Raw genomic sequence first — 14,146 nt, 5'->3', positions numbered from 1 at the left:
CCACTGAGCTCCATTTTCACTGGCAAAGGGTGGCAAGAGGCTGTCATAGCTGAAAACAGAGCCTGGGAGGGAGGGCCACCTCCATTTTTGCTGACAGAGGCACCGTGAGCCAGTCCATTGCTGTTTCTAGGGCTGCCTCGCTGATTATATGTAAGCACTCCTGGGTCTTGAGTTTGACACCCCTGTACAAAGGTAATTACTGAGATATTAGTTAAAAATAATTACATATATAACAAACAGCAAAACCAGCATGAAGGTCACTGAGCAACTCAAAATTTACTGAAGACATAAAGGCTGTAGAAAACCTTTAAAAAAGTAAATAATTTAATGCAATTCTTTAAAAAGATCAATTAAATTCATGTCTATTTCAGGTAAATTGATGAAAAATATGGAACACTTTTGTTGTCTAATCTTGAACTGGTAGCTATTGAACAAGGTGTGGTGGGTTTTTAGCAATATTGCAAAACTTCTTTTCTTAGGATTCATACAGAAATGGTCATTTGGGAATTTTGGGAGTTGAAGTACACAGGTCATAAAAGGGTCATAGTTCCCCACCTCTGCTCCAGACCATAATAGACATGATCTACTTTTAGCCATTGTATTCACAAAGTAATCTATTGATTTATTTAGAAATGTTTTTATGACACCTTGCTGACAGTAGATCTAAAGAACTTGGTATAATGAGAGGCTATGTCAAACACCTTCCTGAAACTTTGTACATGATACATTACTTTACATTTTTGTATTGCCTTGTGGTTTCCCAAATTAAGCATTTTATAATAAAATAAGTTTATTCTGAGCTGACTTATTGTGATAAATTGTGATATTTTTTTCTAGATGCTGCATACTTTCCTTAAACACTTTTTTGACAGATTGGCTCCCCTTCTAAAAAAAGATAAATACAAAGAAGGTATTAAACAGTTCTATTTTCCTATATATTATTACTTCCTCTACCTCCCTGTCTCAATAAATTAACAAGCTCCTTGGTTTTTCCTTTATTTTGGACAATCCTTTATTAGATTATGCTTTCCTATCAGATACAAAACTCTGGGCTTCAGCCTTTCAAATTCTACCCCCTTTGTTGTTAGTTATGAAGTCATGTCTGACCCATCACAACCCCATGGACAATGTTCTTCCAGGCTTCCTGTCCTCTACCATCCTTTGGAGTCCATTTAAGCTCATGCCGACTGCTTCAGTGACTCCATCCATCCATCTCACTCTCTGTCGCCCCCTTTTTCTTTTGCCCTCAATCGTTCCCAGCATTAGGCTCTTCTCCAGTGAGTCCTTCCTTCTCATTAGGTGTCCAAAGTATTTGTATTTAATCTTCAGGATCTGACCTTCTAAAGAGCAGTCAGAATTGATCTTCTCTAGGACTGACCGGTTTGATCACCTTGCAGACCAAGGGACTCACAGGAGTCTTCTCTGGCACCATAGTTCAAAGGCCTCAATTCTTTGGCACTCAGCCTTTCTTATGGTCCACCTTTCACCGCCATACATTGCAACTGGAAAAACCATAGCATTGACTATACAAATTAATAGTTTGTAAGTGTCCTTAGTTATTAGGCTCTGCTTCCATTTCCTGTACATTTCCTTTTACTTCTCAACATGTGTCAGTGTGCTTGCTGTTCATCAATAAGCCTCTTATCCTTATTTCTCTTTCTTCATGAAGAGCCCTTCTATCTCTTGCATCTAGTATTGCACTTTTCAGAGTCCTTCATCCCTCTTGCACTTGTTTATTCTTTAAAATGTCAAGGCAGCGTAGGCTACCTACATTTTGTTCCATTTTACTAAAACCTGTCTTTTAGAAATCTTTTCATGTTATTTTGAACTCCGACACAACATAATCTGTTTGGTCTAAGATGGTTCACACTTTGAGTTTGTCAATCAATTCTGCTTTATTTGTGAGTGCTAGGACCAGAAGACTGACCACATCGATTCTTTTGCCATCATTTGAAAAATGAATTTGTCAGCAAAAGAGTTCAGAAATTAATGGGACTTTTCCATATGTTATCAAAATCCTTCACTAGAGTAGGTGGTCTATAATCAAATTCTGTAATAATGTCTTTTTTTGCTTCTAACCCCTTTATATCTCACGCAGATGCTATATGAACTTCCATATTCAAAATATGAACACCTCCAAAGCTACTGCTTCTTTCTATACAATGTCACTTTACTACCTTTTTTATTGGATATACTGAAGAAATGATATCCTTCAACTTTTACATTGTAGTCATCTCTCTCATCTGCTGCCAGATTACTATAATACCTATGAGGACACTAGTGCTTTTCTAGTTAGGATTTGTAGTTCTAAAATGTCTACTTGTTTCCTTCACTGAACTAATCAAGATAGCATTAAGATGTGCATGGACTCTCCTTAAAAGAGAAGAACATCAATAATTGCAGGATGACCACTGTGGCTGCTCAAATACAGTGTTTAATGGTTATATAGAGAACATGATCGTAAAACACAAAGAAAATGGGGGAGAAGGAAATCTACTGAGTATTCTGTGAACAAGCTATTAAGCAGAACTTTGATGGGTGCACGATAGAGACCTGTGCAATTATGAACAATATAAAGAGGATGAATAGAAACAAATTATTCTGTGCTTCTTAAAATAGCAGAAAAGAACAAGCTGCTCAGATATGGTATTGACTAATTGAGAGATTTCATTTTATTTTATTGCATCTGGCTCTGGAGGAAGAGTACAAGATAATTAAGAATATTTTCAAGCCACTAGCTTTTGCCCTTTGTCAATTAAAAATATGCAATAACAAAATAGGCCAAAAAAGGCACAGTATTGAAGGTTGTACACAAATTGTGCATGCAAAATGTTAAAGGCGTCTTAGCATAGCGGAATTTGTCTTTTAAAACCCTGCATTTTGGAAACACAAACAGCAAAAACTTAAAGCAATGTGATGCCTAGGAAATATGCTGAAAATCAGCAAAATGTTTGTTTGTGATGAGATATTCTGAATATAAGGTTACTTTATTGTTTTTAGAAAGCAATCCTACTATCCTAGACTTGACTTTTAACCATCCGGGTTTATGCCCACATTGTAGACAAATATTTTTAATAAAGTAGATTTGTAGCAGGTTTCCTATGAACAATATATATATATATGAAATTTATAGATAGGATATGATGGATTTGCCAATTTTGTGAAAAACAAATCAGTTATGGATGATAGGCCCAAACACATTTGGCTAGGTCCTCTTGGAGAAATGGTACTTAATTTAAGGTAGGCAAATTATCATGATGTATAACTATTATGTTATAATTGTTGCAAGGCAGTCTTCATTGTGTTAGGATTGACTAAGAGATTTCTTCAGAGGCAATTTTGGCAATTATCTTTCTTGTCTTCCTCCCAATCTTTTCTGTTTACCCAGTGAAAAGTAAAAACCTAGATTGAGACTGGCTGTAATAATAGAATCTTATAAATCTGATTGTGGTGTTCTTCCTCCTCCTCCTTACAGTTCAGTGAATTAAGAAAGTATCTGTCTAAGATGCTTCCAAACATTGAGTGGAAGCATATCTGGACTTAAACAATATTTTTGCCCCTTATTTCATGGCAACAGAGCTATCTTTATTAAATATATGTTCCTTATTTTCTACAATCTTTGACTTTTTTTGTACTTTGGTGTACTTTTTCTTTTGGCTTGGATGAGAATGATTAGGAGCAGAGAGACTAAATAGTATTCGTATTACCAATTAAATCTAAAGAGACACAAATCAACATGTGAGAAATTCTATCCATTTGATGGTACTAAGGTGAGCTCAAAAAAGATTTCTTCAACCCATACTGATTTCACTGAATGCAAATTGAGAAATATGATTATCTGTTAGGACTAATGGTTGAAACAAGTGTTGTTTGTAAGAGCTGTTGAATATATGTTTATTAAAACTTACTGTTAGTAGGTGTTAGTAACTTTGCCATAATGTTTGTACAATAACATTGTGTGTAAAAGTAATTATTAATACAAGATACTGCTTGATGTTTATGGTATAATTGATTGTTACATAAACTGTTAAAATACTGTACTATTAAAATGCTCTATTTTGGGATTATCTGGTATGTTATAATTAAATGTAGTCTTAATATTAAAGACTACATATTTATGAGCTAAATCATAATGCCTAGTTTAGTTTAATTAATTAGTATGTTTGACTAGGTTTGGAGATACAGATATAGATTACAATTTCTTTCTTTTTTATAGCTGTATTATTGGACAAAAAATAATCAAGAAAAACTAAAAATATACAGAATTTTAAAATCATTTTGTATAAACAAGAACTAAATAACAGCATCAAGAAGAAAAGAGAGAAACCTAGGAATATTTACACATAAAAAGCATAGAAAGAGATAAGTGTACATATGATTTTAATGAGAGAAATATTTAAAATATCAATATTCTTATACAGGTGAAGATAATCAGGAAAAACTTTGTTCTGATGTATAGTTGATTTGGTTTGTATCACTAGAGCCTGATGACATAAATTTAGGTGCCATAGAAACTTGCAATTAGATTTGTTAAATTCATATCTCAAATCTTTTTCTCAATTTTTTAAGACTTTCAAGAGAACCTGTCATGCTTGATATAAGGCTTTTATAAAATATTAATGTAATTCCCTTGACTTTAAATGAAACAGAAGTTCATCATTTTTCAAGTGCTGTCAATGGTTGTAATAGATAACAGCTAATAATCTTAGAAAGGGATGATTGAATTTGTCTCATTTGAAACCATATTGGAACTAGCAAAATGTTTTCAACAGAAATAGTGTTTTCATCAATATCTAGTATGGTAATTTCCTCTGTTTCTCTCTTTCTTATATTGAATAAATTTAGTATCATGCCTGAAAAAGAAAATTTTAAAACAAGAGAAAATATAAGTTAGCAACCAAGAATCATTTCTAACTTTCACAAATTTATGTGCAGTAGATGTAAATTTGTGAATTTAATTATTTAGTATCAGGAAAAATGGCCTTGCCCTAGGATATGAGTGGTTCTATTTTAACCCAATTAGGTCCATTCATAACTATCAGACAGGCTCCTCCACACACACACACCCCTTTAGCATGGAGTAGACTTGATGATCTTGTGGGCCAGTCACCATTATTTTCCAATCACAGTCTATTTGATAAGATTGTTCTGATAACAAGGTTATTATAATTCAGGATGAAATTAAAGATAGCCCTCAACTTATAACCATAATGCAACATATCTATTATGGTTGTATGTCATGACAGTTATAAAACAGAACAAAATAACAGAGTTGGAAGGGACCTTAGAGGTCTTTTAGTCCAAAACCCTGCTCAAGCTAGAGATCCTATGCCATTCCAGACAAGTGGATATCCAGTCTCTTCTTAAATGCCTCCTGTAACAGAGCACCCACAACTTCTGAAGGCAAATTGGTTAATTGTTGTCATTGTTAGGAAATTCCTCCTTAGTTCTAGATTGCTTCTCTGTTTGATTAATTTCCATACATTGTTTCTTATCTTGCCTTCTAGTGCTTTGAAAAATAGCTTGATCTAGCTCTTCTTTGTGGCAGCCCTTCAAATATTGAAACACTGCTATCATGTTGCCCTAGTTCTTTTAACTAGACATACCCAATTCCTGCAATTGTTTTTCATATGTTTCAGCCTCCAGTCCCCTAATAAACTCTGTTGCACTTCTCAGCACTATTTTTTTATAATATGGTGACCAAAACTGGATGAAGTATTCTAAGTATTCTTAGTGATCTTACTAAGGCTTTATAAAGTGGTACAAATTAGTAATAATTAGTAATTTAATAAATTTATATGCCGCCCAATCCCGTAGGACTCCGGGCGGCTTACAAAAACAATAGAAGATTGTGAGATCCTGATTATTTCCCTTTGTTAATGCAACCTAGGATTGCACTGGCTTTTTTGCAACATAGGATTGCATTGGCTTTTTTGACTGCTCCACATACTTCTAGCTCATGTTTAAGTGATTGTCCACCAGGACTCCAAGATCCCTCTCACAGTTACTGCTATTGGGCCAAGTTTTGCCTAATCTGTACCTGTACATTCGGTTTTTCTTGCCTAAGTGTAAAACCTTACTTTTCTCTACATTTAATTTCAGTTTGTTAGATAGGGCCCTGTGTTCAAATCTTTCAGGATTTGGAGCCTATCTTCTGGGATGTGGACTATTCCTACCAGTGTCATCTGAAAATCTGATGAGTTCCTCTTCTATTCCCTAATCTAAATCATTTCTGAAGATGTTGAAGAGTACTAGGCCTAAAATGGAACCTTGTGGTACCTCACTGCTTACTTCCCTCCATGTAGATGTAGTTCCATTAAGGACTACATGTTGAGTGCAGTTTGTGAGCCAGTTACAAATCCATCTGGTGATGCTATCTATCCCACATTTTTTTAGCTCATCACATGACCAACCTGATTTTATGTCCCTTGGTTTAGTGGATGTTAAGCAAATGCCATGATTGTTAGACAAATCAATTGTTTGTTAAGGGCTGGTTTTGCCAAAAACTGGTAGTAAATGCCTGTTTTGGCAAAAAATATTGTAAACATGTTCACGTGACCATGGGATACTCAAATAGCTGTAAATATGGGCTGGATATAAAATACTTGAAATGTGGTTAAATTATCACGGCAGAGGGCAGCTTTCACAACTTCAGAACTGGATTGTAAATATTCATATGGAGGTCTGTCATAACTTCAAATGGTCACTAAGTGACCAGTAGTAAATTAAGGACCATCTGTAAGGGAGGGAGACTAACTCACTGCTCACTTTAGGAATTTGATTCTCATCAGTTGAAGGTTGACTCAACTTTCCTTTCTTCCGAGGTAAAATTAGGACCCAGACTGTTGGGGGCAATATGCTGACTCTGTAAACTGCTTAGAGAGAGCTGTAAAGAACTGTGAAGCAGTATAGAAGTCTAAGTGCTACTGCTATTACTATGGGAGAAAGAAAGTAAACACCTTGAGTTCCTTAGAGGAAGGATAAACCTTGGCATAATAATGTATAAATGATTATGAAGAGTGTGGTGGTGCAGTGGTTAGATTGCAGTTTTGCAGGCTACCTCTGCCTACTGCCAGGAGTTTGATCCTGACTTATTCAAGGTTGACTCAGCCTTCCATTCTTCTGAGGTCAGTAAAATGGGGACTCAGATTGTTGGGGGCAATAGATTGACTCTGTAAACCACTTAGAGAGGGCTATAAAGCACTGTGAAGTGGTATAGAAGGCTAAGTGCTATTGCTAAATGATGTGTTTGAAAATGTCCTATTGAGGTCAACTGAATGAAAGTATGGTATTCAGCTTTAGTATCTCTTTCATATTAGTATCTGTTTTTATAGTCATAGAAAGATATACAGCACAGGTAGCTATTAGCACAGTCCTTAATTAATTTGAGATTACTGCATCCATCTGTAGTGCAATTTTTCTAGTATTCATTATATTTTGTTTCCATTCCTATCCAAGGTTGAATAATTGCCTTTCCTAAAGCAATGCTACTGAAGTAGTGAAAATAATAATTTGAGTCAGTATTAGATTTTTTTTAATTGCACAAAACATACTTTTCCCTTCCTTTCTTCCCTTCCTCCCTCCTCCCTCTTTCTTTCTTCCTTCCTTCCTTCTTTTCTTTCTTTCCTTCCTCCCCCTTCTCTGTCTTTTTTTATTTTTTTTCCTTGTTCTTTCTTCACTCTGAATCAGGCATCTAATATTTTATGGGTTCTGCTTTGAAACCTTTCCCCCACATGTGTGAATTCTGGTCGTGATAACACAGTGCTGCGGAAAAGGCACTGTAGCCTGTCCCTGTTGTGCTGTGAGTCATTCTCTTCTTTATGATCACTTCACACATTCCAGAGTTGAGCACTGGCACTGAAAAGAATCCCATAACTTAGCTCTGATGTTCTCTAAGTTAAGAAGTAGACAGTTCCCAGAATATATAAGCTTTCAAATCTCTCTATTTTGGAAAGGCTGTGATTGTGATTCTTGCAATTTTTCCAAGGGAAATACATTTTTTCAGATATGATCAGAACAGATTGTGGTTGAAGGGAACTAATTTGGACTAGGCACATTATCAAGATTTAGCTAGCTTATAGCTTGATTTCTCAAAAAATATTTAATCAAAAAAACAAGGCTCACTATATCAAAAAAGTAATTATTTTTAAATATGCTTAGAATTAAAAAATTTACAGCAGATTGATACAATTTTCTGATTGAAAGTGCTCTTTCAAATTTGGAAAGGCCTGGGATACCATTCACAAGGACTGATGTGGCAGCAATTTGTGCATTTCTGGTTCCAAGTATATTTGCAGCAAGAACAGCTTTCTTCTTCCCCTGATTGTCACCAAATATATACAGAAACAGGAGTCAATGCATTGAGGAATCTTTGGCACAAGACAGAAAGTCTCCTACATTCGAGACCTTGCTCTGAAAATTACTGTAAAATACAAATAGAAGCTCAGAAGCATTTTTCCAGTAGTGGCACAATTATTTGGCAATACCTAGATGGGCTTATTTGGCTTAGAAGCTAAGTAGAAGCAGTTCAAAGTAAGAATTAATCTTTGAATGGGAGACTGGGAGAGGATAACAAAGCTGTAGGATAGGGCAGAAAATTAAAAAGCATCCTTTAAGAAGACTGTAACAAATAATTTTATATTGAATATTTTTTATAATTTATAATTCTATATTGTTACCAAGAAAACTGCAAAAATACATCCATGATATCATTGGTGGTTGAGTACAACTCGATTTTACTTTTTAAAATGATGAAATAGCACCAATATTTTGATATTTTGGACATTGATCACTTATGTTGCACATCCAACATGCTTTAAACTGAATTCTTAGAAATTCTTTATTGCCTTTGCAAAGTTTACACTGATTTTAAGAAGAATCTTATTCTTAAGAATCTTATATTGATTTTAAGAAGAGACTGGACAGTCACTTGTCTGATGGTATAAATCCGTGATGGCGAACCTATGGCATGTGTGCCACAGGTGGCATGCAGAACTATCTCTGCAGGCATGCGAGCCATTGCCTTATGTCAACTCCAGCGCAAACGGCCCTCGTTTGAAAATGGAAACAGTCCAATTCCAAACTTCCAGTAGGCCTGTTTTTCGCCCTCCCCAGGCTCCGGAGGCTTTCCAAGCTCAGCTTGATGGCGAGCGGTGCACCAGCAGTGCGGCATGCGTGGTGGGCGGGGAGGTTGGGGGGGGTTGTGTGTGCATGTGCATGTGGGGATGCATTTTGCATTATGGGTGTCGGCACGCATGGGCACTATCGCACTCACACACTCACATTTTTGGCAACCAACAACAAAAAGGTTAGCCATCATTGGTATAGGTTCTACTGCTTGAGTAAGGGGCTGGACTCAAATACCTCCAAGATCTATTCTATTCTATTCTATTCTATTCTATTCTATTCTATGTCCTGTATTTTTTTAATATATTTTATTAATTAATTTAATTAATAAACTGATATGATCACCCTTTTTCTATACTTGTGGATGGTTCAGAGCAACAAGAATAAAAGCATGTAAAAACCCATTTTAAAAATCCAAAAAATAGCCTATCATTTTTATTTATTTAGATTTTTTTAATCCCATCTTTATTATTTTTATAAATAACTGAAGATGGCAAACATTCCTAATACTCCTTTTTACTCCTGTTTTGCCTATAACAACAACCCTATGAAGTGAGTTGGGCTAAGAGAGAGTGACTTGCCCAAAGTCACCCAGCTGGTTTCATGCTAAAATGAAACTAGAAGTCCCAGTCTCTAGGTTTCTAGGCTGGTGCCTTAACCACTAGATCACTAGGTACTTGAAAACACGAATTAAATAAGTGAGGAGAGAAAGATTCTGTTAATAAAAATTTGAAATATTTGAATTCCTGTGAAATTCTAGCTGTACTTCCCGTTGCTGAATGGATTCTTAATCTCCACAGAGAGGATTTATGGATGATAGATAGGACTTAATAAAAATGTGTTTTTCTGCATTAGAGTTATTTATTCAATAAGCCTATTTTAAAAATAACTGAGTGCAAATGTTGAAGAAGAGGTAGCTAGAAGTGTCACAGTATTGGTCCAGAAATACTGGATGCATAGCATCCAGAAATGCATTTCCTCAATGTCTGTAGGAGCATCTCTACTGTTCCCATAGAGGCAGCCGTGACACTATTTTGAGTCATTACCTTTTTCCCGAGCAATTGCAATATGTTATTCCTCTGCCATTATGCGGATGTAGAGAAACTAGCTAGGCTAACTCCACATTATCCTGGCAAAGGCACCAAGAGAGGATTAGATTGCTTTCCAATATTTCAGTGAATTAGAGCTTAAAGCGGAATGGATGAGTAGGAAAGTGGATGGCTTTGTGTGGAGAGATTGGCAGCAGGAATGGCAAGTTATATAAAGATTCTGCTACTACGAAGTGCTTGATGTCTATACATTTATTCAAGGAAAACAAGTATCTATAGCATGCTTTCCGTTTAAAAGAGGCCAGAACAATTGTATTGGGGATGGGCTAAACTTTTTCTCTTTCTGTCTATTTCCCCTCTACTTTTCCAATGCCATTTTTTCATTCCCTTATCTACCTCCTTAATGCCTTCTTAATGCATTCCTTAATCCTCTATGGAAGCTTTATATTCATCAAATCAAAACTACTCCTAATTTCTAAAGAATCCTTTTGATTTGGTAGATCTAAAGTAATATTAGACCACTTATACCTTGCCATTTTTCATCTATCCACAGAAATGGTTTTCCCACCTAAACCTGCCTGGTTTCTGCGGGGACCTGAAACAACTTTTCAAGGAGATTCCAAAGATCAAACTTTCTGAAGTAATTAGTCTGTGTTTTCAATAGTGTGTGGATAGTCCCTTGGTCAAAACATCACAACCCATTATATTTAAGAAGCCATTCACTACTTGTCATCCAGAGCTATGGAATTCCAAAGCAGCATTAAACAATTCTCAATTTGAGACCTTAGCCATCCATTTCTCCATTAGGATAAAGGGCCATTTGAGACCTTATCTCCAGCTGTTATTCCATCTGGGGCAAAGAGAGCAACCTCCAGATTCTGATGATAGAGAACATTATCTTCAGGGCTGTCCCTGAAAGCTGTTTGAAAACTTCAATTAATACAAGACACATATGCTAGATTACTGAGACTGATTATTAGGAACATATCAGGGTGCTTTAACACTTTTCTTTAAAGCATTATACCACTTAAGACCTGCCTACATTTGCTTTTAAATCATCCAAATCTGAGTTGGAGATATTCAGGGTTAAATGAGTATGGATTGGGAAGAAATTCTCATTTTACTTTGCAAGATTTTGCCTGTTAACTTTTCTTTCAAAGTAGGCTTGCTTAAGCTTTATTAGGAAATATTTGTTTTCTTCTCTGTTCTATTACAGACTTTTTTGTTACTTTTTTGTTTTGTTTTTTGTTACTCTACTAGTAAGTAAAGTAAAATAAGTTGCCAACTTGTAGAGCATCCTCATTGCTGCCCAATGCAAAGTTATTTCCATGATGCAGTCTAATCTTCAGATGTGACATAAAATAATTGAGTCTAATCAACTAAAAGGGGAGGCTGGTAAAAAAAATAAATGGATACAAATTTCCAGATGAAATTTAAAAAAAAATTCTTAATGTATGATATTGTTCTAAATTGAGCCCCCAATGCAAATGTGTGAAAGTACAGATATCTTGTTGAAATACACATCAATATTAGTCAACAAAAGCCAGTTATCTTTACGTAATGGGTTAAAGAATACTGTCTTGAGTTCCTTTAAAAAAAAGGATAAAATTCAAAGAAGGAATCTGGCTTTTTTGTTTAAATTCACGAGTATTGTTATTATGTTAAGGTTTACATACAGTAGGTACATATCAAAGGAAAATTTATGTATAGTGAAAGGGACAGTTTGTTTAAAAACTATTCAAAAACAAGTGTAAGATAAATTATATAATGTCCCTGAGCAAGCCACACTGATTTGAAATATGCTTAGCTTTTTGATTCATGCTTTTTGAGTAGAAAAATGGAACAAGCTATTTAAGTTAAAATATATTATGAATATGGTCACACAAAGTAATGATTTCCTTGAACTTGATTCCTGGTAATTACGTATTTCCTTTGGCAGCAGTGCACTGCCTGGGGTTTCCTGCTGATGTCCCATCCAGGCATTAATCAGGTCCATCCTTTTGGCTTTTTCAGTCCAACTAACATTGGTCCATTGGTAATGCTCCAGACGTAATGAAAACAAATGCACAATTGATCTAATTTGAGCTGAAGTTCCCCATTCTATTAGTATGATTGTTATTAGTGTCTCTGTAATTTAACTATATGTTCATCTAAAGCAACAACTATTGCCTTTTATCAGACAGCCAACTATTTTGCCCTAGAATGGGACATGCTATGAATAGAAATATTATTTCAATACAGTATGTATATAAAATTAATAGAATAATTCTGCAGTTTGTTAGATTTGCAACATACCTATAAATTAACTTTATGTTCTCATTTTACAGCTACAAAGCTGAGAATGAAATAGTGGCTTGCCTGCCACTGCTCACTGAGAAGTTGGCTGTATATTTAGCTCCTCTCTTAGATCCAGTTATGTCAATATAGACTTTTCTGGAATTTGGATTATTTTATTATCTAGGTACACTTGTGGACAACACTATATTAACATTTACAGACTATGTTACTTTTGCTGCTTGCAATACTGTATCACTTTTAGCAAAGCAGCATTTATATACTTATTAAATGTAACTAGATGTAATCTAGAATACTAAAGTATTTGTGTGTGGGCATACAAAAATTCATTTTTAGTAAAAATGCATGGAACTGGGCAAACTGATTTCTTTTAGCCACGGAAACACATGATGTAAACAGAATGTTCATATAGTTGAAGTTTTATGGTGTAAGGCTTTAACATATTTATGCTACAATTTTATACATAATTATTAGAAATAACTTTGATTATGCTTACCACTTAATAAACAAATATTGGCCATAATACCTCATACTGACAGAACAACAGTATTTTATAATAAGGAAAACATGATACTTTGAATGTTATCAAGTGAATTTCTGCTCTCTAAATAATATTCATTTCACAAATACACAGTGAACAAGCTATATAAAAAAGTGATTTTTAATTAAAGTTATATTTTGTTGATAAATTCAAAGATTGATAAATCTGGTGATTGTTCTCTTAATATTAGTAAGATTAATTTCATGTTTTTACATATCAATGCATACACAGTTTTAAAATTTGCTGGACATAGATATGACTTTAGTAACACTGAAGGAAATAGACTACTCTTTGTGATATTCACAAAGTTTCAAGAAGTAATTGAGCAACACTCTTAATATATCCCATCACTAAGCTTTCCAGTTCCAGACGCACACTTCACAACAGTGCTGACAGGCAAAAAATAGAGCATTTTCAATGCTAGTTCTGACCTTCAAATAGAACAAACACATAGAATGAAAGTCAAGAGAGATGTTCTACTTACTTTGTCCTTCAAATTTCCTGATGATTGTATCCAAATAGGTGTTCTGAGGGGCCACATGCCCCCTCCTGACAGGCATTTTTCAAATTTTTGTTCACATCCAATGGGAAAGAGAAATGCCACTTTCTTCAGTAAAATGCTCTGATTTTGAGTAGAAGGGTGGGAGAAGCTTGAGTTCTGCTCTGAGAAACCAAGGGGTAGTTAGCTAATAGGCCCTTGCCTCTTGTACTCTCCTGTTTGGTAGCTGTGAAGAGAGCAAAGACTCCCCCCTTGTACCCATATCCCTCCCTTAATTTTCTTTAGCTCCTGACCAATACAATTTCACCAAGGGCAGGAGGGGGAGAGTTGAAAGAAACGCCAGAGGAAAAGGGGTGGGTAATTTCCTTTGCCTTTTTTAAAAAAATGATGATGCTTAGTCATCAGTGTCCCATTCCATATGTGGCTGTCTCAAAGACTTGTCAGCAGCAACAGCTGTTAATCTGACAATAACCAGCAGCCACCTCCCTTCTCTCTTTTTGGGATCCTAAATAGACGTGGAACCGAAAAAACTCACGGGAAGAGAAATCTCTCTCTGGTCTATAATTCAACGCGGAAGAAGCTGAAGAAAAGATTGGGGCTTGTAAGGAGAGACGCACGCCTTTGGGAGGGGTCTCC

The 14,146-nt window shown here is 35.4% G+C and overlaps 1 protein-coding gene across 1 annotated transcript in view; it reads right to left on the bottom strand.

Annotated features, from left to right (window-relative positions):
- The window catches only part of KCNH6 (potassium voltage-gated channel subfamily H member 6), a 93,969-nt gene extending 80,249 nt beyond the window's left edge, over positions 1–13,720 (bottom strand). Inside the window, exon 1 of the mRNA XM_032234494.1 lies at positions 13,496–13,720. Within this exon, the coding sequence (XP_032090385.1) occupies positions 13,496–13,571 (76 nt within the window). The 5' untranslated portion in view covers positions 13,572–13,720. The remainder of the gene's footprint in view (positions 1–13,495) is intronic.
- Between the last annotated feature and the right edge of the window lie 426 nt (positions 13,721–14,146).

This window comes from Thamnophis elegans, chromosome Z (genome assembly GCF_009769535.1).
Source record: "Thamnophis elegans isolate rThaEle1 chromosome Z, rThaEle1.pri, whole genome shotgun sequence".
Classification (NCBI taxonomy): Eukaryota; Metazoa; Chordata; class Lepidosauria; order Squamata; family Colubridae; genus Thamnophis; species Thamnophis elegans.
Note: the sequence above shows the minus strand (reverse complement) of the source record. Positions and strands in the feature narration are given on the sequence as shown.